Source organism: Camelina sativa, chromosome 9 (assembly GCF_000633955.1).
Source record: "Camelina sativa cultivar DH55 chromosome 9, Cs, whole genome shotgun sequence".
In the NCBI taxonomy this organism is placed as follows: domain Eukaryota; kingdom Viridiplantae; phylum Streptophyta; class Magnoliopsida; order Brassicales; family Brassicaceae; genus Camelina; species Camelina sativa.
Window position 1 is genome coordinate 27,791,553 of NC_025693.1, and position 25,203 is coordinate 27,816,755.

A 25,203-nucleotide genomic window follows, 5' to 3' on the forward strand; every position below is an offset into this window, starting at 1 on the left:
ATAATCAACAGAAATAACTTTATTGTCATCAGGGGGAAAAAAGAAGAAGAGATAAATTATCTCAGACACAAATTAAACAGTCTAAAAACAACCTTCTACAAACTTACGAGCTTTGAACAGACTCCCAAATCCCAGCTTTGTGACTATAAAAAAGGAAACCCTCATTATTCAACACCTCCTTAACCCTAAAGTCTGGTCAAGATCTTCAAAATTTTGTATCTTGGGAGTGTAAAAAGGCTTTTAACTTTAAGTGAATTCTCTACACCGACGATATAGTAAGAGTTATCTCTCTACTTATCGTCCCTCAGATTTTTGTGTTTCTCTTCTCTTACTTCTTCAAAGCTGAGGTGAATACCTCAGTATATTTGTTCAGGTATTCGTGCAGCTCGAATGACTCCACCAGGTTCTTCAGCTCGGCTGTAACCTCCGGGTTGGAGGATAGAACAGCTGCACCAGCTGCTCCTGCAGCTAGAATCACAACAGCAATGGCTGTTCCTTTGAGGCAGCTACTTCCACGGGAGAGTTTTCCCGATATCACTTTGCAGGACTTGTCAGCTTCTTTGTAAAGAGCATCATTGGCTCCTCCCTCAGTGATGGCCTCCTCGTTCTAAAAACATCAAAGGTCAATATCAGAGATGAAATTTACATGATAATGTACGGTGAAATTGAATGGAAATTGTGGATGACATTACCTTTAGCCTGAAGCTCTTCATAGTTCTGTTGAGAGTGAGCTTATCACTCGGTGATGATGATAGTTTGAGCGAATGCTCTTTCCATTCTTCTACAAGCTTTTTAAGAACAGCAACACTAGCTTCCAGATTCTCCTTGTAGAGATTGTCCCAGTGCTTGCAGCAATCAACGTTTTCTGTCACAGCCCACATAGCAACTGCTGTAGCTTCCTTGGCTAAAACAGGGTTTCCTGTGACAACAGTAACATTAGAACCTTACTAGAGGAGGCAGAGGGGAAGCAGGAAACTCAGGGATTCAAGACTTTGTTTGTAAATAATACCTTCTCCAGCTAGCTTCAGAGCAAAAGTGAATATCTGTTGTGTCACTTGTTTCATTGCCTTGCTTCCTGGTGCACCAGCAAGAGCCACTTCTTTCAGCAAGGGATATATTGCCTCAAACCTCTCTGTAGCCTGTGTGCATCAAAGGATCATGCTTGTGATCAGAATCAACAAACACGTCAAGGTTTTGGTCCATAAATTCCAGTAGTACTACTACTTACCTTTACTCTTGCGGATGAAGCAGGGAATGTAAGACGCATCAACATCTCAAATGAAGGAGGAGGAATCAATCGCTCTCCTTTCCTAACAGCTCCATTAACAAGTATGGTCCTAGCCTTTGGATTCGTCAACATTCTGATAGAAAAATTGCATAACCAAGATTAGATGATTTTAATTTTACTATATATATCAAAACAAACGAGATCACAAGAAAAAGTCTGACTCTTACTTCTCAACCAACTGCAGGATGAGATCCCTTGACTGAGGGTTGCAGTTCTTATTAACAACTACAGGTAACAAGTTGTGCGCCCATGAATACAAGCCTACAGATAGATCAGCTTGGGAAGCCTGTCCACATTTAACAAATTTACCAAATTTCAGAATAAAATCGAAGAAACACACTCTTGGTCCTCAATCAATTACAAAAAAGTACACGAACCTGAGCCATCATCCAAACTGTAACAGGAAGCTTGTCCTGTCCCTGATACTTAGCATTCTCCCTCAAAGTTGGTAGTACATTAGTCAAAGCATCAGGTTTCCTACGCAGTACCATTGCTAATGCAACAAATATTGCAACCTAAACGTCACAAATATATCAAGATGGAGTTAGTTCATCCAAAGTCAATAACTTCATATCGAATAAAAGGAATGCAAACAAACCTGAGATTTGGAAGAAGCATGTTGTGCACCCTTCTTCCCACCTTTGGCACCACCTTGTTGAGCTGCCAAATCTGTGAGAATACAATCAAACGCCCACAACACAAAGTGTCCAAGAGCCTCAATTGGACGTTGGTTGATCCAATCAACTGATGTTTTGTAAACTGGTTCCGGAATATGAACTAACGGAACCTATTAACACACAAAGAGAACAAAGATCTCAGATTCATCAAAACCTAAACCTAAGACTTGGATTCAAAAAAAAACCTCAACATTGTCAATTATATAACACTCACATCGATCAGCTTAGACAAAGGAGACTCCTTGAACATTTTCACCGATGGAAACTGCACAGATGAAACACCAGAGAGTGCTCTCCCAAAGTAATCAGCAAATCTCATTAGCTGAATCTCAGGTTGAGTCGCATACGATTCCTGAAAATAAAAAATCGAAACTTTAGATCACAACTCACAATTCACAATTCACAAGTTCAGATCGAAGCCTCAATTATACAAATCCATGCACATACCGTAGCTTCAATAAGGAAAGCTTCGAGATTTGAAGGATCGATCTTAGATGCAGCTTCAGGCAAAGACACTTTAGGCTTCTTCTCCTTCTTAGGCTTCTTCTTTTTAGTTTCCTCAACCTTAAGACTCTCATTCCTCGCCGCAGCGATCTCATCATCATCATCATCACTACCATCATCGCCGTAACCATTAGATCGGTGTTTAGATCTAACAACACCATCATCATCCGAATCAACAGCAGCCATCTTCGCCGCTAGGATCCGTCGTCTTCGATCCTCAGCTTGCTCTTCAAGGGAACGGAACACGTTGTCTCCGGTTCCGTTCTGAACGGTTTTGCCACCGTTCGCCGCTGTGGCTTGATCCGCCGGTTTTGTCTTCCGGTTACGTTTCGGGTACACGACCTTTTTCCAACCATGGTCGACGTGAGAGTTACCGTTAGAGGTCTCGAAGCCATTGTACTCGACAGATTCGATCGGATCCATTATTGGGTTTTCTAAAGTTTCTAGCTTTTTTATCACTTCTCTCTCTCTCTCTCTCTCTCCGGCGTGAAAAACAGAGACCAAACAAGAAGACGAGATTTGACCGGAGGGAAGAGAATATATATATATATATATATATATGAGATTTATAGGGTAGAGATAAACAAAAAAACAATATCCTTATTATTTACTTTTTTATCTTTAACTACGAAATTGCCATTGATATTACATAAACCAATCCTTTTGGGATTTGGTTTTTGTTTATTTAGTTTTAATTTTCTAAGGATTAGTGATTCGTGTTTACCCAAGAAAATCTAAGAAATTAAGCAGGGGTAAAATATCTCAGCCACTGTTTTTTTATTTTATTTTATTTTTTACCGTAAATGTAGATATTCTATTTTGTGATTGGTTTAATTCGCATTAGAAACAAATGTTATTGGATGGTTTTTCATCATAAACAGACACAAAATCAAATATTTGTTGTGAAATTAGTCAATTTCTTTCATTATTTAGTGAATCAGTGACAAGCGTTTTTTACTTTTTTTCTACTAGCATATTTCGTAATCATCCTGTTTTAGCGTAATTAACATTGCACGAGGGTCCATATTTTAGATTTTGTTTTCCAAAATCGAAAGCTCCTTTTTATTTTGGTAACAAGATCTTTGTTTTTTGAATGTTCAAACTATTATTAATTTTCTTTCTATTTTTTAAAATTCTCCTTGCAGTTTGAACATTCTCATCTGAATTAAAAGCTATAATTGTTAACAAACAATAAATTAAATGTTTTTAATGTTACTCCTAAAAACAAATTGACTATTACTATCATTTTAGTATTTTTAATTGCTTGGAATATGAATAAATTAAATGTTTTCTTGTTAAAATTTATGTATTAAATGTTTAAAAAAATTGATGTAACAAAATCATAAAGCGGCAATATCATCTCTTGGGAGACATACAATAACATAGAAATGGTACATAAAATTAGTAATTTAGTATTCACTCCTTCCCTTTCAAAATACTCCCTCCGTTTCAAAATATAGGATGTTTTAGTGGAAACACGCATATTAAGAAATAGTTACTTTTAAAAAGTTAAACCAATCATAAACAAGTCTGCATAATAGAACATATAAATTTAATCTAAAAGTTGCATAGAAAGTTGGAAACATCCTATATTATGAAACAAAAATATTTCTCTAAACATCCTATATTATGAAACGGAGGGAGTATAAGATGTTTTAGCCAAAGCACGCATAATAAGAAATGTTTACTTTTAAAAAGTTGAACCAATCAGAAACAAGACTACATAGAATAAATAATAAGAAAATGTAAAAGTAATCTAAAATTTGACTCAAAAATTGAAAACATCTTATATTATGAAACAAGCAAAAACCTCTAAAACATCATATATTATAAAACAGAGGGAGTATGGTTTTTACTCAAAGTTGACACACACAAATCGAGTTCTAGCATAACTATTAAAAAAAAAAAAAAACCAAAATGATGTTTAATCAAAAAGAATTAGTTAAAAGCGACTCTTGTTAAAACAAACGAATTAGACCATCTCCATTGTATTTATCTATTTTTTCTCTAAAATAGAGTAACTAAAAAATAGAGCATTGTTTTCCTCCAATGTATTACTCTATTTTCACCTCTATAATAGAATTAGTGTAAAAAAATATAGGTGAGAATAGAGTTGCTCTATATATAGAGTAATCCTATTATTTTTTCTATTTTAGAGTAAAATATAGAGTAGGGTTGGAACAAATGTTGCTCTATAATAGAGATTTGACTCTAAAATAGAGTGGGGTTGGAGATGTCCTTAGTGATTTGTATTGAACGCACAAATCGTGTAAAATTTTGGTATCAAGTATGTTTACTTCATTTTGCGACATGTGACGTGCTGGTTTGCTACCGTGCATCATACTATTTACCCATACATTATCCACTACCAATCTACCTGAATATACCCAATGAAACATGGCTTCATGTTCCAAGTCCAACATGTACACCAAATATTGCGTCGGTGTTGTTTTAACATTAAAACCAGCATTGGCGGTTCACTTACAACAGATGGAGCAAATCTATAGAAATCGTGTCTCCTCTTTTAAGCCAAGTTCTTTACCAGGAGAAATATAGGGTCACAACTCACAGTTTTGTTCTGTAGCTCTCGGTTTTGTTCTGGAAACACTTCATTCTTCAATAAAGACTTGCATGTCACCGTAGGTAATCATCAATAGGCCGAAAAAGACCAAGTTATTTTATTTTTTTACAAAATCATGTATCATTTTTAACAAAATTTAATTCTATTGTATCACAAACACTGTCATTTTTAAAACTTAAATATAGTAGCCAGATACATATATGATAGATCTAACAACATTTTTATGGACTTTCTTGAACACAAAAACAAACTGCATTGTTTCATTTTTTTTTGTTATTATTATCACAGCTTTATACATATATATATATATATATATATATATATAAGATTTAATATTCATTTTTCGAATTTTATTACATAATTAAAACAATTTTGGAAATTTTGATAATTCATAAATCCACAAATTTTGAATAAGCTACAAATTTCATTGGGCTAGTTTAGATTTTCTATTTAAAAAAGTTGGAAAGTTGTGCCTATGGATATGGTGGTGGAGAATAGGTGTTGTCCATCTCTATTAGTCAAACAAAGATCCATAAATATCCATCTCTTAAGGTCAACGGAATTAATGGCCAAGTAGCTGAGCCATTGTCCGTTACCACTAAAATACTACTACTTCTATTACAAATTAATTACTAAAATTTAATATCAGCTAACGTAACGTGATAATAATAATGAGCACTTTCAGATACATGTACATCTCTGGTTTTTAAAACTAATTAAAGAACCTTTTTTTTAAGAAATGTATATCTTACGTTTTTAGCATACATAAGTTCCTAAACAACATACTATAAGTTTTACTATAAGATGATTTTAACCATAGTAAAAAACAAACTCTTAATCAATTATATACTACTTGGTGAACATTACTAGCATGAACGACGTTCGAAACTCCTTCTCACTCACTTTCATCGAACAAATTATTATTTTTGATTGTTTTTCCAAGTTTTTTTTTTTTTTTTTTTGTCACGAAGCTGTCTGAAAAAGCAAACTAAAAGTGAAAAAGCTAATATCTTTCGACTGAATCTAGTTTAGTACAACTGCAAGTCTTCTACTAACTGAACTGAAGTGTGTTCTCTTCAGAGTGAAAACTAATGTTTCGCATGAGATGAGCTGTAAGTTATGTTCATCTCTTTTTTTCTTTTTACCAAAGTAATTTTCATATATTAACTGTGTAAATAAATATTTTGTTTAAATAGAGGCCCCTAACTTTTAGTCATTCGGCCCATCAAACTTCTAATGGACTGAAGCTTAAAGCCCATAATAAAGCGTAAGTCTAACTACTACAGTAAAACCTCTATAAATTAATAAAGTCGGTATCATGAAATTTTATTAATTTATAGAGGTTTTAATTTATCGATAAACTAATAATTATTAATTTATAGAGAGACTTTCCTAATTTGGTAAAAAATATTTAAAATAAGATTTAATCTTTATAACTAATATTTTTATAAAATCAATTACAATGAAAATAACAATTATCATGTTTTGAAGATAGCACTCAAAGATTTTTATATAATAAAAATATTAAAAAATAAACTCCAATAAAAATTAATTTGTAGATATATACATATATTTAGATAATTTTATATAATTATTAATTTATATTATTGATGGGACCATATATTTACAAAGGAGTTTCAAAAAAATATTATTTTATTATATTATCAAATAGTATCCAAAATTACACTAGTCCCAATTTGGAACCGGATAAATTTATTAATTTATAGAGATTATTAATTTACCGAGTATTAATTTACAGAGGTTCTACTGTATAAACTTCTTGTTCTTTTGATCTTAGCTGACTTTAATTAGCTAGTATTTCAGATGGGCTTCTAATGGATTGATACTGCTCTTAAGTGTTACGCTCGTGAAGGTCGTCAAAATGCTAATTTATAACAAACAATGCAACTACAATATGTTATATACTATTTATTTAGTCAGAAGAAGAAATATTGTTTATGTTCGAGTAAATTGTGTAGGATGATGATTATATATATGTGTAAACGAGAGCGTTGGCCTAAACAATCTACCGTGACTCAAACCTAGCCACGATCCAATTCGGACTTAAAAAAACAAAAAGAGAGATGTGACATACACGTGGCATTTCGAAAATATCTCATCGTTATATTCGTATGTGCATGGTTGGCCATATGCAGTGAGACAAACACACCGTGTTGTGTTGTTTTATTGAATTCTTTATGGAAGTATGTAGAAACCTCCGCGTTGGGATAAGGAAGTGTGGTGTTGGTGTGAGACGTGGAGTATGTGATAAAACAGCGTGTCGTTTTCTTGATAAGTAAAAAGAGAAGTGAAGCACGGCAAGGCTGTGTGGAGAAGGCAAAAGAGTACAAATTGGTACGGAACTTTGTATTAGTTCAGTTTAGTTGTTGTATTTTATATCATTCAATTGTACTTTCTTCTTTCTGTAGCAAAGTTTATTTGCCTTTTTTTAATCAATTATCAAATCGAATTTCATAACCTTTCGTAATTTTTGGATTCGACAATGACGTCTCCTTCATCCCACTTGACACTTACGACAACTATATACCGTAACAATATTCCTCATCACGGACGGACACAGATATCACTTTTACCAGCTCTGCTGTTATTGCGAGACAGTAGAACTGATAAGTAATGTAACAACGTGTTTCTCGAAACAAATAATACAGAACCGTACTAAGAAAGTCCACATTCAGACAAATTTCTCAGTTGCACAACTTGCACGAATTAAGAAACCAACTTCAACACTTGAAACAGTGCAAAATAAGAAATGTAACGCTTTTATTTCCGATGAATGAAAGAGATTGAAACTTTGACAAAGTTTGGATTCAAAAATCATAAAGCAAAAACCGAAAAAAAAAAAAAGAAACATAATGATAAAAACAAAGATTGGTGTTTTTGTTTTCATAATTGAGAGAAACAAGAGTAATCTTTAATGACTTGGGACTTTGAGGTTGAAAGACTTGTTGAGCCAAGCCTTCAAGCTACCACCTTTTCTTGCTCCATTAATGGTAGAGTTAGCTCTTCCATTAGTTTCCTCAACCTTCTTCTCTTCTGGTTTCCTACACAACATAAAGTTCCTTGCACCAAGCGATCCAATTGCATTCCATGTACTTAAAGCTGTAAATCACAACAAAAAAAACATCAGTAAACCGAAATTGGAATTTGATAAAAGCAACAAAAGAGAAACATAGGGAATTGAGAAATCGATTAAGTGTACCTTCAGGTCCAACCATAGGACAATAGAGAAGAAAGTCATTAAAATCAGATCCAAGAAGTGGAAGACGACCTTCACGAGCGTAACACTTAAGAGCAGTATCAATAACAGAAGCAACGAGATCTTCCTCATAAGCCACAAACCGGATCGGACCGGCACTACCCAAAACCGTAACGCTAATGAGAATCCTATTCCCTTTAGCGTTTTGGTTCTTCTTCTGCTTGTTGTATAGCAACATCTTTCGAATTCGTTTTTGAGAGAGATCAAACAAAAAAAAAACAGAGCAAATCCCAGAAAAAGTAACAGAGAATCAAAAAGAAGAAGCCTTTTTGTTGAGATCAGGGATCTGGGTTATGAAAATCTAAGGAGGAATCGTTCACGGGTCGAGGCCGAGGCAGCGGAAGTACCAGCCTTCTTTGCAAGATCCGAAAGCGAAAACAGAGGATGCGGACAGAGGAAGGAAAAAGCTCGCCCTTTTGATTGAAAGGGAGAGCGTAAACTTACCACCGTTCGGATTAGGTTCCACCATTCACAAACGATTCACACAAAAGAGAAATTTGTTTATTTAAAAACGGAGGAGATCGAGAGATTAAGAGCACGGACCAAGAAGAAGAACAAGGAGAAAGAGATGCTTTTTTTTTGTTTTGTTTTTCGGGTGGTGGGTGAAGCAGAGGGAGGTGATTTGATAATAAAGAGGAGAAAAGAATTTGATTTGTGATGATGAGCTAAGAGAGGCGAAGGGGTATGTTATGTTATATAAGTAATGTTAGTTAGGGTTAGGGCTTTTTCGGGAATTTGCGAAATTGGTGTGTTTATTTTATTGTTTGTTATGTTACCTTTTTTGTGGTCCTTTTGGAAACGTTTTTTTTTTTTTTTTTTACTAACGTGTAGAAGATTTTATATATATTTGAAAACTTTAGATAATATTATGGACGAAAATATGTTTGATTTTTCTACATCAAAAAGAATATTTAAGAGAATCTGTAAAGGAACAAGAAAAGATCGAATATTGAAAACCTTCCAAATAATAAAAAGAAAAGGAAACTAACAATAAAAAAGAGTAACAAATTTGTGATCTGTGAAGAATTAATCAGAAATTTCTATATAACAAAAATTCAAGATAAGATCGAATTTAATATTAGATAAGTATAGAAAAAAATAAGATGAGGACAAGTTAAGAAACAATATTTTAGATTTCTTATGTAGGTGACCAAAAAAAAAAAAGATTTCTTATGTATTGATTTTACCAACATTCACTTAAAAAGATTGATGCATGTATTAGCAGGATATTAACTAGTAAAAGATATGGTTTCCATAAATAAAAAAAACGCATTAAAGTCGAAATAAAAACGGAAAAGAAACCAATGGATTAAAAAACGTTAGGCAAATGGAAAAAAGGTCAGACAATCTCTAGCTAAATAGCTCTATATGATAATGGATAATAATTTGGTCGGATTCATGGAATTAATTATATAGCAGATACGAATGATGGTGTTTCCTTTTTGCTAATATGGCGGAAAATGTGAAAATTGTGATACAATATAATCGGTGGTTCATATGCGTTGCTTTTGACGTTTATGGTTTTGCAAGTCTTTCGAACTGCATTGTTTTATTAGATTGACATGTACGTATCACCAGCGTATCACGTATGTATATAAATTGATATGTGAATGCTCTCTAGAACATAAAAACAAGCGCAAACACAAACAAAATATTCGAGTTTTTAAGTCGCGGGCGGCTATATAGAGAAGATGATGATGAAGTTGATTTAGATTGGGACTCTTATACATATCGGACTCTCTTCTTTTTTTTGGGGTAAAATATCAAAGTGATAAAATATAGTAAACGGTCGCTCTCGAAGTTGAGCAACATCAAGTGGAATAAGCGAAAGAGCATCACGTGTCATGCTTTGGACCATTGTCCTGATCCTTGCTGCTTTTAGGTTCCACCGATCAAAACCTTCCCCATATTTAAACTTGGGAAGTTACACGTTTTCTACTTTTGAACATCAATACGTTTTAAAATATCGTTGAAACCTCATCTCTATATAATATAATTATACATTTAAGAGAGTATTATTGAAAATGAACGTTTAGGAGAGTAGTACCAAAATATATCTTGTAGTTGTGCTGTGATATTTCTTAGATACACGTAACATCTAACATGGTTAAATAGCACTCTCAACAACTTTCATTTGATTTGTGGCATATAATATACGGATATCCCTATAGTATATTGACTTTTTAATTTTAGGGACTACGTAATAATTAACGAGAATTCAATTAAAAAGTTGGCCACTAAGCATGTTTCATGTATATATGTTCTTCTTTATCTTAGGCGTTAATAATTTATCATGTCTTGGAAATATAGTTTTGAAACTTAGTTGAGTTGGGTGGATTAATTCAAGTAACTAGGTAATAAATTGTGCTGTTGCACGGAGTGAAACTTTTGTTTAAGTTATTACATTTGTAAATATATTTATTTAGTATAACATTTAAACTTATATTGGTTTGAATTCATCAAGTTTATGAAAGATTAAAATAGTAATCGCTTCACCATAAATTTTAGATTGACATGATGGCGAGTCTATAGAATGTGAACCGCATTAGTGATCGTTAGATTTTTATCAAAATCTTGAACTATCAAATCAAATAAAAATCGCAAAAAACTAAAACTACATGAACCGGATAATTTAAATAAAATTGTTAACCCGGTCAAACCGGTTCGCTAAGCCATCCTACAACAGATTTAAATATTTTGAGCCACAAAATATCTTTGTATCCGTCCCGTTTGAATTTGTGAGATCCGCGTGGGTTACAAATGCATTTCAATAAATACTTTTTTCTAATATATAAAATATATTTAAAATATATATATAATATATAAAGTTCCATGATAAAGTTTTTAAGAATAGCACAGTTTAAAAAAAAAAAATATAATGGCATATAGTTATAAATAATAAATCTAAATAATGTTAAATACCTAAATGTATTTCGAGCTCTCTGGCGGCAATACATCAGTATTTTTAAGAGTGTGCTTCCCTATTAATATACAGGGATACAAAGCAGGCAAAACGTATTGTTGTCTAATGTACGGAAAAGGCATCAAAATCATATATATTTGTATTGATTAATTGGGTTGTCCTTCAAATAAAATCGAGTCAAATTTTTTTTTTTGCTAACCACAATCTGAATTGCCAGTAACCATGACAAACGCGTTATTTGGAACAAAAAAAAAACACAACAAAGACATGATTAACTAGGAACGGCGGACGACAAACTCTACAAAGATTTCGAATCTTATTGCATCAAGATCTTAATTACATTATGAACAGTGTAGTTAGTCTTCTCATAAATGTGGTTAGTATACTAATAAATTATGTGTAATTATATCATACATGGAATTATTATGAAAACAGAATCAGGTGCAGATCATCATAATGGGCCATGATCTTGATTGGTGCAGAGCCAAGGTCAGAGTTTTTGGCTAAAGACAGCGAGAGCGCACATGACTCACTGACTGATAGGACCAACGTAGTATATACAGAGGTCGTAATTAAGTTCAAGAGAAGACAGCTATCAATAAAATCTCATCTCATGCATTATGATCTCTCGATATATATCACCTAATTTCTTCTTATCAGCTCATCCTCCATGTCATATCTGGAGCCGCTCAATGTCCCACTAAACTTGTCCGGTTAACATCCTGTATGTTACCGTGTCTGGTACAAATCTATATTGAGCAAACCATCTTCACATCCTAAATCTTGATTACCCTGAAATAACATATGCCGTAGACGTTATGAACGTGCATGTGCTAAATGAATATATATCCCGCGCAGAAACAACACGGCATAACTCTTTTTGATAACAGTCACGATTCGTCTTTTCCTAGGTCAAAAGACAAGGAGTGGGCATATAGTATATACCTTATCGTAACTAAATAAAACAGGTCATTTAGAAATGGAATAGCATATTCCAAACTAATTTCATCCATAGAAAAAAAACCCTATAATTAATGTGACAGCTGAGCTGACCATATTGTTGTATCTTTTGTTTGTTTATGACAATTGACAGAACCATAATTCGTATTTTATTTTCAAACGTACGAATAGGAATGCGACAAATATGTAATAATAAGAAACGGCTTCTCTATTAATTATTGACCAGCCACTCTGTGTCTGTTCAATTAGCGACTAGCCAGATTCCTCAATTTGTTCATGTCCATTGATTTCAATTATACGCCAACTCTTCTAGATACAAAAGGTAGGTCCATTAAAACTTCAACATACCTCAGTCTAGATACACGTTATTTTTACTTATCTCAGTCTATATCGTACCAGTTGCTCCCATATTATACAATATCTTATATTTGTAATTGTCAGTCGCATCTAAGATTCGCCACTAGTTATTATCAATTCACCCGATTAGAATCCTGAGTTCTCCAGTCGTTCTTCTCAATTATTTTTCTATGATTTTGATATAAAGCAAAAAAGAAAAGAAAAACATAAGAATCAAAGAAAACTGAGCACCGAATAATAAAGATTTTATTTGCTCGGTAGTCATATATATACAGTTAATTGTCTTTTTGCTACGAAGTTTAGCGAGTTAAAAACAAACTTTTTAAAATTTGAAAGTAATCTACAACTCCAAACAAAATAGCCTAAAATCTGCATATATAAGAAAAGAACGTTTTCTGTTATGTTAGCACATCTATAAAACTATAACTACAAGTGTATAACTAGTAATCTAGTATTTAAAATTAGATAATAAAATAGCAAAATAGTCAACTGGTTGAATATATAGTAGAAACACTATGACGAAACAAGTTTCTACAAATACAACAATAAGCTCTCTCTATATATATTTTCAACATAGAAAAATAATTTGACTTAACTTTAGTCAAATGGTTAATGGTCTATATATTAGTAGTATATTAGGATAAAAAGTTATATAGCATTATTACATATAGTAGAATTTAGATTATGAATCAGGGTGTTATCGATATAAAGATCTCAGCAAACATATTTTCACTTTATTCTATGTCATATTTTCAATATATAAGTGTATAACCACTATTAAATGATATGAAAACATAAATCATTTTTGATAATTTTCCTTTTTAATCATGATTTTAAAACTTAAATTGGTAGACCATTCATATTCACGTATAGCTTTTTTTTTAGCTTGCTTAAGAAACCAATCAATTTATTTGATGATAAATGAAAAATAAAATAAAAATGCATAACAACAAATACACTGTTTACCCAAAAAAGAAAAAGAAAAAACAAATACATTGATTAGATCGAATCGAACTAGTTAGCCGTTAAAACCATAAACATATATAAAGTATAGGGACGATAAAAGCAAAAAAGGGAAAGAAGAATGAGAAGAGTATTACAATTACGTTGAAACGAAACAGACAGGGGGAAGGGAACTCTAAAGAAAGTAAAGGAGCAGCGATGAGATCGGGGGTTGTCCGTAAACAACGGATACAACTCATGTTGTTCGATGTTTGTTTTGTTTTTGGAACTCCGCGTTGATTCAGCGTTCTGGATGTTTCTCTCTTCTTCTTCTTCTTCATTATCCAAATCGTTTTCCAAAGTATATAAATTTTCATCAAAACCCCTCGCTTATTTTTGGTTAAATTCAGGCCAAACCAAAGGGTTTCACAGAGAGATTTGTGTGTTTTCTTCGATATTATCATTAGAAAGAAAAAAAAAAGTTATAATTTTTATTTTTAAAGTCTCTTCCTTTTTTCAGCAATGGAGGATAAACCATTAGGGATTCTGAGGGTTCATGTGAAAAGAGGGATTAATCTTGCCATTCGTGATGCCACCACCAGTGATCCTTATGTTGTTATTACGTTGGCTAATCAGGTTTGTTTGTTTGTTTTGTTTATGCCCTTTTTGATGAGAAAGGAGTGTCCGTAGGGGACTTCTTATAGTCACATGGAGGAGGGGTACAATGTGAGGGACTTATTAATCACACATGTGAATGTTTTTGGTGGCCACCATGTGATAAAGAATCTCAATTTGATCTTTGCTTCGTGTTTTGTTTGCTAAAAAACAAAACTTTCCGAAACATCATATGCATAATATTTGTCATGTTCTGAAATTACAAATTCTGGTGAGTCACAGAATTTTGTTGAAAGGGTAAATGTTGTTAAACCAAGGAGGATTTTAATCTGTTTTGTGATTGAAACATGTGTAGCCGACTAATCTCTCAATGCATAATCTTGTTGAAGGGTCATTAGTTTTCTTGGAAAATGGCAGATGTCTAGTCTCAATGCTTAATCTTGGTGAAGGGTCATTATCCCCAAAGCTAGCAAATTAGACATGTAATTACATAATCTTGTTGAAGGGTCATCTTTCAAATCACGAGTGGGAAGTTAATGATATCAAATTGAGAAATCTGAGTTTTAAGGAAGTTGAAAAGGGACATGATTGACTTAGCCTAGATGATTTGTGGTTCTATGTTTTTACTTTGTCAAACCCTCTTTATCATTATTTGTACTACGTAAACCTTTTGTTTCTGTATTTGTTTTGTCATATCTTCTTGACCTGTGTTTATCTTGTTCCTTCAGAAACTGAAGACGCGTGTGATTAATAATAACTGTAATCCAGTGTGGAACGAACAACTGACACTTTCCATCAAAGATGTGAATGATCCAATTCGTCTGGTAAGCCAGCCATCGTGTCTATCAAAATTGTCTCAGACAACAGTTAAACCTATGTCCATTGCATGCCTAAGCTATTATTAGCTTTACGTTGTTGATACATTTCTTTTGGTTTTTCGTTTTCTCCCTAAAAGAAGTTCCATGCCATTTGGCTCATATTATGTCCTGCCCTGTCTATGCAGACGGTGTTTGATAAAGACAGATTCTCGGGAGATGACAAAATGGGTGATGGAGAAATAGACTTAAAGCCGTTCCTAGAAGCGCATCAGATGGAGTTAGATTTCCAGAAGCTTCCCAATGGTTGTGCAATCAAGAGGATCCGTCCAGGCAGGACCAACTGTTTGGCTGAAGAGAGCAGCATCACTTGGAGCAATGGGAAAATCAAACAAGACATGATTCTTAGACTAAAGAATGTGGAATGTGGAGAAGTAGAGATCATGCTCGAGTGGACTGACGGTCCAGGCTGCAAGGGTCTGGGACGCGAAGGTATGTTAACAATTCCTTAGACTTTTAACTTGTGTATATCTATTTTTTTGCTCATTGTGATGTAAATGCGAGCATTGGTTCTCTCAGGATCTAAGAAGACACCATGGATGCCAACAAAACGAATGGACTAAGCTTGCAGAAATGTTAAAACAGAGACCCTGAAGATGTGATGGTACTTTTTTTTTTTTTTTTTTNCTGTTCATGGAAAGACGAGTTTGTCTTTGTCTCATCAGATATGAAATTACAAAAAAAAGGCTCTGCTTAAGTCTTTAGTTATTGTACATGTCGAATATATAACTCACCTTATATATATTGTATCTATTTCTACTAATGATGAAATAAAGCAAACCCTGAATTTCTAGAACGTCTTCAAGTTTTTTTCTATGGTTTTGGTAACATTAGAATTAGCTAATCCACACACATGCAAGGCTTTGTTGGGTCGTGATATTTGTACTATGTACCCAAAAGTATAGGGTATTGCTTTTTGTGAAATGTAATGATGATGTATGATGTTGCACAATGTCAATGTCAGAAAAAAAAAAAAGAGGATGTAGAAGATATTTTGTTACCAATAGAATCTAGAACATGTTGGTGTGAGTGACGCGTAGATGATCATTAAAGTGAGTAAAGCAGGGAACATTAAAGAAACTGGAAAGAGACCTTTTGAGTTACTACGACTATATTGGTTGATCTTTCTTTCTTTTTCTTTTTTTTTGTGTCTTTTAATAAATCAATATAAGTGGCCTCGTTGAATTTGAGCCGGTGGTTGATTGTTTTATAAGTGAATAAGAAAAAAGTAGAAGAGACACAGGTGTGCTTTGCTCTTCATAATTTCACAAGAGAAATGGAGAAAAAGAGGAAGTGGTTGAGATGATGGAGCTTGTAGGGCTTGTAAGAATCCGAGTGATAAGAGGGATCAATCTTGCTCGCAGAGACGCTTTTAGCAGCGACCCTTTTGTCGTCATAACCATGGGTGCACAGGTCTTCTCTCTCTCTCTCTCTCTGATCCTAATCTGATTTAGTTTCTTGATTTTGATGTTCTCTTGAGATTTATAGCTTTAGTATCTGATTTTGAGGTTTTTAATAGAGTGAAAGAGGTAGAAATGAGCTTTGATCTTAAGATCTTTGAATTTGATACAGAAGCTCAAGTCTTTTACTGTGAAAAATAACTGCAACCCCGAGTGGAACGAGGAACTGACCCTTGCAATTGAAAATCCCAAGGAGCCTGTAAATATGGTGAGTACTAATTGGTAACAAGTCGTTTGATCGATGTCATTTGGATACTTACTTACTATGTTATGACTCATCTCCATTTCTAGATGGTGTATGACAAAGATACTTTTACAGCCGACGACAAGATGGGAGATGCTGAGATAGATATCAAACCGTTCCTAGATGTTCACAAACGAGGTTTGCTAGAACTTCCAGATGGTAAAGAGCTCAATAGAATTGCTCCTACCAAAGAGAACTGCTTGTCTGAAGAGAGCAGAATCGTCTCTGATAACGGCAAGATCGTTCAGAACATGATTCTTGTGTTGAGGAATGTTGAATGTGGCAAGGTTGAGATTCAGCTTGAGTGGATTAAAAATCCAGGTGGTTCTGGACTCTGAAACAGAGATATGAAGTATCTTTATGATTCTCAATCTCCCTCTTTGTAATAAATAAATAAAAAATCTCAGTTCGTTTTGGGTTTCAGACAAAGTAACAAAAAGTAGATTAGAAACTTTACTTTACTATGCTTTGTAATTGAAATCTTTTGGTTTTAGTCATCTAACTGAAACCGTTTTGGTTTCCCGCGAGTTAAAACGTGTTTGCTTTCATTTTTTTTTTTGCTTTGGTTAGTTGACTTATAATTTTCTCCATTGCCATAAAAGAAAAAAAAAAAAAGATCTAGAGGACATTATTATTTACCAAAGAGAATCCAAATGATGTTCGTGAATAACGCGTCGATGAGAATAATCAGGAAAAATAAACCTTTTTGTATTAAATGGTCCTTTATTCTTGTTTCTTTTACTCGCTCTTTCGTGTCCATTGGTAAGCCAATTTTAAGTGGACTCGTTGAATTTGAGCCGATAATATTTTCTTAGGGAATAAGAAAAAGTAAAAGAGTCAGAGAGCCTAAGGAGAGACATAAATCAAAAAATTCAGAAGAAAAAAAAAAACAGAGGAAGAGGTTGAGATGGAGGACCTTGTAGGGCTTCTCAGGATCCGAGTGAAGAGAGGGATCAATCTCGCTCGTCGTGACTCTTTAAGCAGTGACCCTTTTGTCCTCATAACCATGGGATCACAGGTCTTTCTTTTTGTCTCTTTGATTCTGATCTGATTTGTTCTTCTAGGTTTCTTGATTTTATTTTCTTGTTTATAGAAAGAATCAACTTTGAAGATTTTAATTTCTAGGTCGAAACCAATAATTTCATGCAGAAATGAAAAAAAAGAAGAAGATAGTTTTAGTATCTGATTTTGATAGATTAAACGATTTGAAGAGATTTGATCATAGTATGTTTTTATATCGTGCATATATGTACTCTAATTGAGTTCTTTGAATTGCACCAGAAGCTGAAGTCGCGTACTGTAGAAAACAACTGTAACCCTGAATGGAACGAGGAATTGACCCTTGCGATCAAACACCCCGATGAACCTGTGAATCTGGTGAGTACTACTATCTGTGTTAATTTCCAACTCATGCAATAAGTAACAACTCGTTGTGTTTTTGGCAGACAGTGTATGACAAAGATACATTCACATCGCATGACAAGATGGGAGAAGCCAAGATAGACATCAAACCATTTCTAGAGGTTCACAAAATGGGTTTGGAAGAACTCCCAGATGGAACAGAGATCAAGAGAGTTGTTCCCACCAGAGACAACTGCTTGTCTGAAGCGAGCAGTATCGTTTCCAATAATGGCAAGATCGTTCAGGACATGATTCTTCTGTTGAGGAATGTCGAATGCGGCGAGGTCGAGATTCAGCTTGAATGGATTCAAATTCCAGGTAGTAGGGGACTCTGAAACAGAGATTATCTTGATGGTTTTATCTCTGTTTGTGTTTGTAATAAAAGCTAAGATCCTAGACAATAAACTTTCAGACAAAGTTACAACAAGCAGAACAGAGTATTTTACTCTGTTTTGTAAATGAAATATTTGGTTTTAGATTTAACAGATTTGATTTTCCCGCTGAGGTTTTCTTCAGCACATAAAATAGAATATGCTGTTATTGTCTGCAGATAAAGAAAAAGACAAAGAAAAATCTAATAAACTTGGAAGTTTGTTTGCTGTTTATTTATTTTATTTTCTCTTTGGTTTTTGTTAAAAACATGTGAATTTGCAGAGATATTCAAACGTAAGGTTATGGTTACATCTTAGTTACGAATCTTATCCATCTCTAGTCCCAAATTTGAAAAACACTTCTAACACAAATACAAACAAGATTGCAAATATCTAAACCTCTGGAAATTATATTTGCTTTGGGATCTCTCATCTCTGCCTTCAAATCTGAAACTTAGAACTCTGTTTCAAATTTACTTACAAAAGCTATGGCGTCGACTTCAACATCATCTTTAATGTCTTCTAAAACTATAATCTCAAAAACAGCTCTGTTTTTCTCTTCACCGGGGATAGTCAAACGAAGTTTCTTATCATTCTCACCAGCTTCTCCTTCGGTTAAGCCTTTAAGAACAAGATCTTCAAATGCCACTAAGTTCAATGAAGTAACGAGCAGTGTCGACGAAGATATGGACCAGATTCGACGGTTGCAAAACGGTTCTGATGTGAGAGGAGTCGCATTGGAAGGAGAGAAAGGCAGAACTGTTGACCTAACGCCTGCAGCCGTTGAAGCTATCGCAGAGAGCTTTGGAGAATGGGTTGCAGCAACTGAGGGTAATCCAAATGGTGTCATCAAGGTTTCTCTCGGACGGGATCCACGTGTTTCCGGTGGGAAGCTAAGTACAGCTATTTTCGCCGGGTTAGGTCGTGCAGGCTGTTTAGCTTTTGACATGGGTTTAGCTACTACTCCAGCTTGCTTCATGAGCACGTTACTGTCTCCATTCGAATACGACGCTTCAATTATGGTAACGCATTTCTAACCTTAAAGAGTTCAACTCTAAATCAATTGGTAATGAATGGATTCAAATGTGTGATTGTGATTTTGAAGATGACGGCTTCTCATTTGCCGTATACAAGAAATGGACTCAAGTTCTTTACCAAGAGAGGAGGCTTAACGTCTCCTGAAGTGGAGAAGATATGCGACTTAGCTGCGCGGAAGTACGCTACTAGGCAGAGTAAAGTCTCTACACTGATCAAAACTCGACCGAAGCAAGTTGATTTCATGAGCGCTTACTCTAAGCATCTTCGAGAAATCATTAAAGAGAGAATCAATCACCCTGAACACTACGACACTCCACTCAAAGGGTTTCAGGCAAGAGTCTAGCTTTATGCTCCCTTGTCTCAAAAAGTTTGGACAAATGATAAAGTTTTTTTTTGGTTTTTGTATGTTAGATAGTTGTGAATGCGGGTAATGGGTCAGGAGGGTTCTTCACTTGGGACGTTCTAGACAAGTTAGGAGCCGATACATTTGGTTCGCTCTATCTAAATCCAGATGGGATGTTCCCAAATCACATTCCTAATCCGGAAAACAAAATCGCAATGTCACACACCCGAGCCGCGGTTCTTGAGAACTCAGCGGATCTCGGGGTTGTGTTTGACACGGATGTTGACAGGAGTGGAGTGGTGGATAACAGAGGAAACCCTATAAACGGAGATAAGCTCATTGCTCTTATGTCAGCTATTGTGCTAAAAGAACATCCAGGTGGGTTAAACTCATGATGTTTGTTAATCCTTATCTTTGGTTGATTAATCAATGTGAGTTATAATATAGTGTTTTAAGTATGGTTATAGGGAGTACAGTAGTAACTGACGCAAGAACGAGTATGGGGCTAACTAAGTTTATAACTGAGCGAGGGGGGAGGCATTGTTTGTACAGAGTAGGGTATAGAAACGTGATTGACAAGGGNGCAAATATCTAAACCTCTGGAAATTATATTTGCTTTGGGATCTCTCATCTCTGCCTTCAAATCTGAAACTTAGAACTCTGTTTCAAATTTACTTACAAAAGCTATGGCGTCGACTTCAACATCATCTTTAATGTCTTCTAAAACTATAATCTCAAAAACAGCTCTGTTTTTCTCTTCACCGGGGATAGTCAAACGAAGTTTCTTATCATTCTCACCAGCTTCTCCTTCGGTTAAGCCTTTAAGAACAAGATCTTCAAATGCCACTAAGTTCAATGAAGTAACGAGCAGTGTCGACGAAGATATGGACCAGATTCGACGGTTGCAAAACGGTTCTGATGTGAGAGGAGTCGCATTGGAAGGAGAGAAAGGCAGAACTGTTGACCTAACGCCTGCAGCCGTTGAAGCTATCGCAGAGAGCTTTGGAGAATGGGTTGCAGCAACTGAGGGTAATCCAAATGGTGTCATCAAGGTTTCTCTCGGACGGGATCCACGTGTTTCCGGTGGGAAGCTAAGTACAGCTATTTTCGCCGGGTTAGGTCGTGCAGGCTGTTTAGCTTTTGACATGGGTTTAGCTACTACTCCAGCTTGCTTCATGAGCACGTTACTGTCTCCATTCGAATACGACGCTTCAATTATGGTAACGCATTTCTAACCTTAAAGAGTTCAACTCTAAATCAATTGGTAATGAATGGATTCAAATGTGTGATTGTGATTTTGAAGATGACGGCTTCTCATTTGCCGTATACAAGAAATGGACTCAAGTTCTTTACCAAGAGAGGAGGCTTAACGTCTCCTGAAGTGGAGAAGATATGTGACTTAGCTGCGCGGAAGTACGCTACTAGGCAGAGTAAAGTCTCTACACTGATCAAAACTCGACCGAAGCAAGTTGATTTCATGAGCGCTTACTCTAAGCATCTTCGAGAAATCATTAAAGAGAGAATCAATCACCCTGAACACTACGACACTCCACTCAAAGGGTTTCAGGCAAGAGTCTAGCTTTATGCTCCCTTGTCTCAAAAAGTTTGGACAAATGATAAAGTTTTTTTTTGGTTTTTGTATGTTAGATAGTTGTGAATGCGGGTAATGGGTCAGGAGGGTTCTTCACTTGGGACGTTCTAGACAAGTTAGGAGCCGATACATTTGGTTCGCTCTATCTAAATCCAGATGGGATGTTCCCAAATCACATTCCTAATCCGGAAAACAAAATCGCAATGTCACACACCCGAGCCGCGGTTCTTGAGAACTCAGCGGATCTCGGGGTTGTGTTTGACACGGATGTTGACAGGAGTGGAGTGGTGGATAACAGAGGAAACCCTATAAACGGAGATAAGCTCATTGCTCTTATGTCAGCTATTGTGCTAAAAGAACATCCAGGTGGGTTAAACTCATGATGTTTGTTAATCCTTATCTTTGGTTGATTAATCAATGTGAGTTATAATATAGTGTTTTAAGTATGGTTATAGGGAGTACAGTAGTAACAGACGCAAGAACGAGTATGGGGCTAACTAAGTTTATAACTGAGCGAGGGGGGAGGCATTGTTTGTACAGAGTAGGGTATAGAAACGTGATTGACAAGGGAGTAGAGCTGAACAAAGATGGCATCGAGACTCATCTCATGATGGAAACTTCAGGACATGGTGCTGTTAAGGAGAATCACTTCTTGGACGATGGTTAATTTACTACTATTTTGTTCCAATTGGTGAATGAGTGATAATAAAGTTCATCATGACCTTTATTGTTATGTTTGTTTCTTTAATAGATTGGGATACATTGTAGGTGCATACATGGTGGTGAAGATCATTATCGAAATGGTGAGAATGAGACTAGCCGGATCAAATGAAGGTATCGGTAGTCTGATTGAAGATCTTGAAGAGCCATTAGAAGCAGTGGAGCTGCGGTTAAATATTTTGTCAGAGCCAAGAGATGCCAAAGCAAAAGGCATTGAAGCCATTGAGACTTTCAGAGAATACATCGAGGTACTATAACTCTATCGTTTGGTTATGGTTGTAGTTGTAGGCTTAAGAATTATAATTGTAGAACAAATAAAATGGTTATTAGGAAGGAAAACTTAAAGGGTGGGAACTGGACTCGTGTGGGGATTGTTGGGTGAATGAAGGTTGTTTGGTGGACTCAAATGATCATCCATCTGCAATTGATGCTCACATGTATAGGTATTAATGTTCTCAGAGATTCTTTTATATAATATGATAGTAAATGCTTATATTTCAATTAATAATTGAGAAATTCAGGGCAAGAGTTAGTGATGAAGAGAGTGGGGATGAGTATGGTTGGGTGCATATGAGGCAGAGTATTCATAACCCTAACATTGCTGTTAATATGCAATCAATGCTTTCTGGTGGATGTCTCTCCATGACAAGAGTCTTCAGAGACCAGTAACGTTTTATTTCTTCTTTAAATTCTAATAATTAAGTATTTTTCATAATTATTTGAAAGATATGGTTTTAATAAGTAACGTTTGATGAAAAGTGAGTTGATATGTGGTTTTCGTTGATCAGGTTTCTTGAAGCTAGTGGGATTGCTAGATTCTTGGATATAAGTGACTTCGACAATTACATCGGACGTCAATCTTGAAGGCCCTTGTTAAATACAAAATTTGTAGCTAAACCACAACCTGAACCATTACGCATTGTTTCTTTTTAATTAGTGCGTACTATGTAAATAAAGTTTATATATCTTTTGGTGTACGACTGACACCGTTGGCTGTTGCAGAACGTCGTGATAATGTTTGGGAACGATTATCACGTTTTGTCCTTTCCATTATAATGTCTGACCTAAAACTTTCTTCAACAAAATAAATGAAATCCGTAGATATGATACTACTTATCAACTTCAGTGTTTTTTCGGGTAAGTTTGTGTGAAAATTTCCGGTTCTATTCTATAGTCTTCTAGAACTACGTTTATAGCAAATTGTTCATGAATCTTTTTTTTTCACGGCGGTTATGACCAAAATGTTACACAACCTGTCAGAGATTTTGAAATAATTAAAAGCTATAAAATTTTGAATATTTGATTGGATAGAGTACACTTGAGAATCTTTGAAACACCTTACCTTCCCAACCAAATTATCTCCTAGCTTCAGCGAATTTTCAGTAACCTAGTTACTAATTCCCTTATTATATTCATCGGTTAATTCATTTTTTTTTATTACAAAATATCCAATCATTATTTTGAATTGGTCTTCGAATAATTATGCACTATCTTTTACTTTCTGTTAACTCAACAACTCTTCAATCATTTTTGAATTACTATTTGGCAAGATTGAATAATTGATGTCCACTATACTATGCAATCACCTAAGGATAATTAAAACGATCGAATACTGATACAAGTCAGACTCTAGTGTTTTCTTTGCCAACCTATACGCAACCTCGTTAGAGGTCATGGGACTGAATTCTATATCTCGATTAAAGCCTCCTTTTAAGTGTTCAATCATTTGAACGAGTCCTATGCAGTCAAGAACACCACATTTAAGAAGCCTAGGGTCATTAATACACTCTGTAGTTTTTTCCAAGCTCTTAATCTCTGTGATCAAATTCGAAGGTTGCATACTTGCATGGAAGGGAATTGTTTTTGCACAGTGATTCCCGCTGAAATATCAAAGCATCCCTCGCAATCCACTCATTATGATCTATCTTAAATGCTCAGTTGCTCACCCAATTTTTTTTTTTGTTAATTGCTCACCCAATCTTGTGTCTACATATTTAATTCAACTTTAAAGGCTTGTGTACGAAACATTTGGTTTTTCTTGGGAATAAAGTTGCGCATTAACTTCTTTTTTTTTGAAGCAGAAATTGCCAATTAACCAAAAGGGAAAATTCTCAAAAAAAAACACCAACTATTTAATATTTGACAGAAAAAAACATGAACTTTTTTCCGTTGCTAGAAAAATACGCAAACTATTTTTTAATTGATAAAAAATACACGAACTATTATTTTTTTCTAATTTCTCCTCGTCTCCGTTACAACCGTTAACGATATTATGACGGCGTTACTATTTTTAGAAAACATCCAAAAAAACACAAACTATTTATTTTTGCCAGAAAAATACATAAACTTCTTTTTCTTTGCTTGAAAAATACATAATTCTACATTTTTTATTATTCCATTAACAATGTTATAGATCATAACTCATAATTTTCTCTGCTCTCTTGAACTTCATAAAAGTTTTCATTACTATTTAGGATAACTAAATTCAAGAACAAAAATACACAATTAGATTAATCGATTTCTAAATTTCTCAATTAGTATTGTTTTTGGATTTATACCGACTTTACAAATTTTGAAACTTCATCAACATTTAAACTCTAAAATTTCATGAGATCTCCACCTTTGTAGACTTTTGTATACCTTTGATAAAATATTCATCTCTTTAATTTAATACCTACCGTTTATGATGCTAGTCTAAATCATCAAATGGGTTGGTGTATGCAAACTTGATCGAGATCATAGACTATAGCCATTTCGTGGGATATCAACTCTTACAACCTAGCCAGATTCACCATTTATTTGTGCAAAAACAATACTAATTGAGAAATTTGGAAATTGATAATCTAATTGTCTATTTTTGTTCTTGAATTTGAATTTAGTTATCCTAAATAGTAGTGAAAACTTGTATGAAGTTCAAGAGAATAGAGAAAATTATGAGTTATGATCTCTAATATTGTCAATGGAAAAATAAGAAACAGAAAGTTATGCATTTTTCAGGCAAAGAAAAAAAGTTCATGTATTTTTCTGGCAAAAGTA

The 25,203-nt window shown here is 34.6% G+C and overlaps 7 protein-coding genes across 9 annotated transcripts; 5 read left to right on the plus strand and 2 right to left on the minus strand.

Annotated features, from left to right (window-relative positions):
- On the minus strand, positions 2-3,005 carry LOC104712634. Its single transcript, XM_010429565.2, has 9 exons — positions 2,413-3,005; positions 2,180-2,317; positions 1,887-2,075; positions 1,666-1,803; positions 1,456-1,574; positions 1,229-1,361; positions 1,010-1,139; positions 693-919; positions 2-607 (listed from the first exon to the last, which is right to left on the minus strand). Exons 1-9 carry the CDS (start codon positions 2,890-2,892, stop codon positions 329-331), a joined length of 1,833 nt encoding a protein of 610 aa, XP_010427867.1. The 5' UTR covers positions 2,893-3,005; the 3' UTR covers positions 2-328.
- Positions 7,930-9,000, minus strand: LOC104712635 (uncharacterized protein At4g22758-like). Its single transcript, XM_010429566.2, has 2 exons — positions 8,271-9,000; positions 7,930-8,170 (listed from the first exon to the last, which is right to left on the minus strand). Exons 1-2 carry the CDS (start codon positions 8,503-8,505, stop codon positions 7,983-7,985), a joined length of 423 nt encoding a protein of 140 aa, XP_010427868.1. The 5' UTR covers positions 8,506-9,000; the 3' UTR covers positions 7,930-7,982.
- LOC104712636 (protein C2-DOMAIN ABA-RELATED 9) lies at positions 13,558-15,795 on the plus strand. Of its 3 annotated transcripts, none has more exons than XM_010429567.2 (5): positions 13,558-13,949; positions 14,030-14,145; positions 14,853-14,948; positions 15,128-15,431; positions 15,519-15,795. In XM_010429567.2, exons 1-5 carry the CDS (start codon positions 13,778-13,780, stop codon positions 15,560-15,562), a joined length of 732 nt encoding a protein of 243 aa, XP_010427869.1. In that variant the 5' UTR covers positions 13,558-13,777; the 3' UTR covers positions 15,563-15,795. The 3 variants fall into 3 exon arrangements, with proteins under 3 accessions (XP_010427869.1, XP_010427872.1, XP_010427870.1); XM_010429570.2 differs by having other exon boundaries at positions 13,558-13,870; XM_010429568.2 differs by having other exon boundaries at positions 13,559-14,145.
- On the plus strand, positions 16,115-17,255 carry LOC104712637 (protein C2-DOMAIN ABA-RELATED 6-like). Its single transcript, XM_010429571.2, has 3 exons — positions 16,115-16,412; positions 16,572-16,667; positions 16,751-17,255. Exons 1-3 carry the CDS (start codon positions 16,302-16,304, stop codon positions 17,039-17,041), a joined length of 498 nt encoding a protein of 165 aa, XP_010427873.1. The 5' UTR covers positions 16,115-16,301; the 3' UTR covers positions 17,042-17,255.
- LOC104712638 (protein C2-DOMAIN ABA-RELATED 7) lies at positions 17,449-18,600 on the plus strand. Its single transcript, XM_010429572.2, has 3 exons — positions 17,449-17,721; positions 17,985-18,080; positions 18,149-18,600. The coding sequence occupies exons 1-3, from the start codon at positions 17,611-17,613 to the stop codon at positions 18,437-18,439; spliced, it is 498 nt and encodes a 165-aa protein (XP_010427874.1). The 5' UTR covers positions 17,449-17,610; the 3' UTR covers positions 18,440-18,600.
- Positions 18,882-20,451, plus strand: LOC104712640 (phosphomannomutase/phosphoglucomutase-like). Its single transcript, XM_010429574.1, has 4 exons — positions 18,882-19,497; positions 19,581-19,844; positions 19,925-20,234; positions 20,324-20,451. The coding sequence occupies exons 1-4, from the start codon at positions 18,964-18,966 to the stop codon at positions 20,449-20,451; spliced, it is 1,236 nt and encodes a 411-aa protein (XP_010427876.1). The 5' UTR covers positions 18,882-18,963.
- LOC104712639 (phosphomannomutase/phosphoglucomutase) lies at positions 20,447-23,220 on the plus strand. The gene is made up of 8 exons (XM_010429573.1): positions 20,447-21,076; positions 21,160-21,423; positions 21,504-21,813; positions 21,903-22,109; positions 22,216-22,415; positions 22,498-22,610; positions 22,689-22,832; positions 22,956-23,220. The coding sequence occupies exons 1-8, from the start codon at positions 20,543-20,545 to the stop codon at positions 23,029-23,031; spliced, it is 1,848 nt and encodes a 615-aa protein (XP_010427875.1). The 5' UTR covers positions 20,447-20,542; the 3' UTR covers positions 23,032-23,220.

Excerpts from the sequence above, each read along its gene's own strand:
- LOC104712634 (XM_010429565.2), bottom strand. The coding sequence starts at position 2,892 with ATGGATCCGATCGAATCTGTCGAGTACAATGGCTTCGAGACCTCTAAC. Across the intron at positions 2,318-2,412 it reads CTTTCCTTATTGAAGCTACG|GAATCGTATGCGACTCAACC; the intron begins GTATGTGCATGG and ends TTTTATTTTCAG. Across the intron at positions 920-1,009 it reads TCTGAAGCTAGCTGGAGAAG|GAAACCCTGTTTTAGCCAAG; the intron begins GTATTATTTACA and ends CTGTTGTCACAG.
- LOC104712635 (XM_010429566.2), bottom strand. The coding sequence starts at position 8,505 with ATGTTGCTATACAACAAGCAGAAGAAGAACCAAAACGCTAAAGGGAAT. Across the intron at positions 8,171-8,270 it reads TCCTATGGTTGGACCTGAAG|CTTTAAGTACATGGAATGCA; the intron begins GTACACTTAATC and ends TGTGATTTACAG.
- LOC104712636 (XM_010429567.2), top strand. The coding sequence starts at position 13,778 with ATGTTTGTTTTGTTTTTGGAACTCCGCGTTGATTCAGCGTTCTGGATG. Across the intron at positions 14,949-15,127 it reads TGAATGATCCAATTCGTCTG|ACGGTGTTTGATAAAGACAG; the intron begins GTAAGCCAGCCA and ends CTGTCTATGCAG. Across the intron at positions 15,432-15,518 it reads CAAGGGTCTGGGACGCGAAG|GATCTAAGAAGACACCATGG; the intron begins GTATGTTAACAA and ends TGGTTCTCTCAG.
- LOC104712637 (XM_010429571.2), top strand. The coding sequence starts at position 16,302 with ATGATGGAGCTTGTAGGGCTTGTAAGAATCCGAGTGATAAGAGGGATC. Across the intron at positions 16,413-16,571 it reads TCATAACCATGGGTGCACAG|AAGCTCAAGTCTTTTACTGT; the intron begins GTCTTCTCTCTC and ends AATTTGATACAG. Across the intron at positions 16,668-16,750 it reads CCAAGGAGCCTGTAAATATG|ATGGTGTATGACAAAGATAC; the intron begins GTGAGTACTAAT and ends CTCCATTTCTAG.
- LOC104712638 (XM_010429572.2), top strand. The coding sequence starts at position 17,611 with ATGGAGGACCTTGTAGGGCTTCTCAGGATCCGAGTGAAGAGAGGGATC. Across the intron at positions 17,722-17,984 it reads TCATAACCATGGGATCACAG|AAGCTGAAGTCGCGTACTGT; the intron begins GTCTTTCTTTTT and ends GAATTGCACCAG. Across the intron at positions 18,081-18,148 it reads CCGATGAACCTGTGAATCTG|ACAGTGTATGACAAAGATAC; the intron begins GTGAGTACTACT and ends TGTTTTTGGCAG.
- LOC104712639 (XM_010429573.1), top strand. The coding sequence starts at position 20,543 with ATGGCGTCGACTTCAACATCATCTTTAATGTCTTCTAAAACTATAATC. Across the intron at positions 21,424-21,503 it reads CTCCACTCAAAGGGTTTCAG|ATAGTTGTGAATGCGGGTAA; the intron begins GCAAGAGTCTAG and ends TTTGTATGTTAG. Across the intron at positions 22,611-22,688 it reads ATTGATGCTCACATGTATAG|GGCAAGAGTTAGTGATGAAG; the intron begins GTATTAATGTTC and ends TGAGAAATTCAG.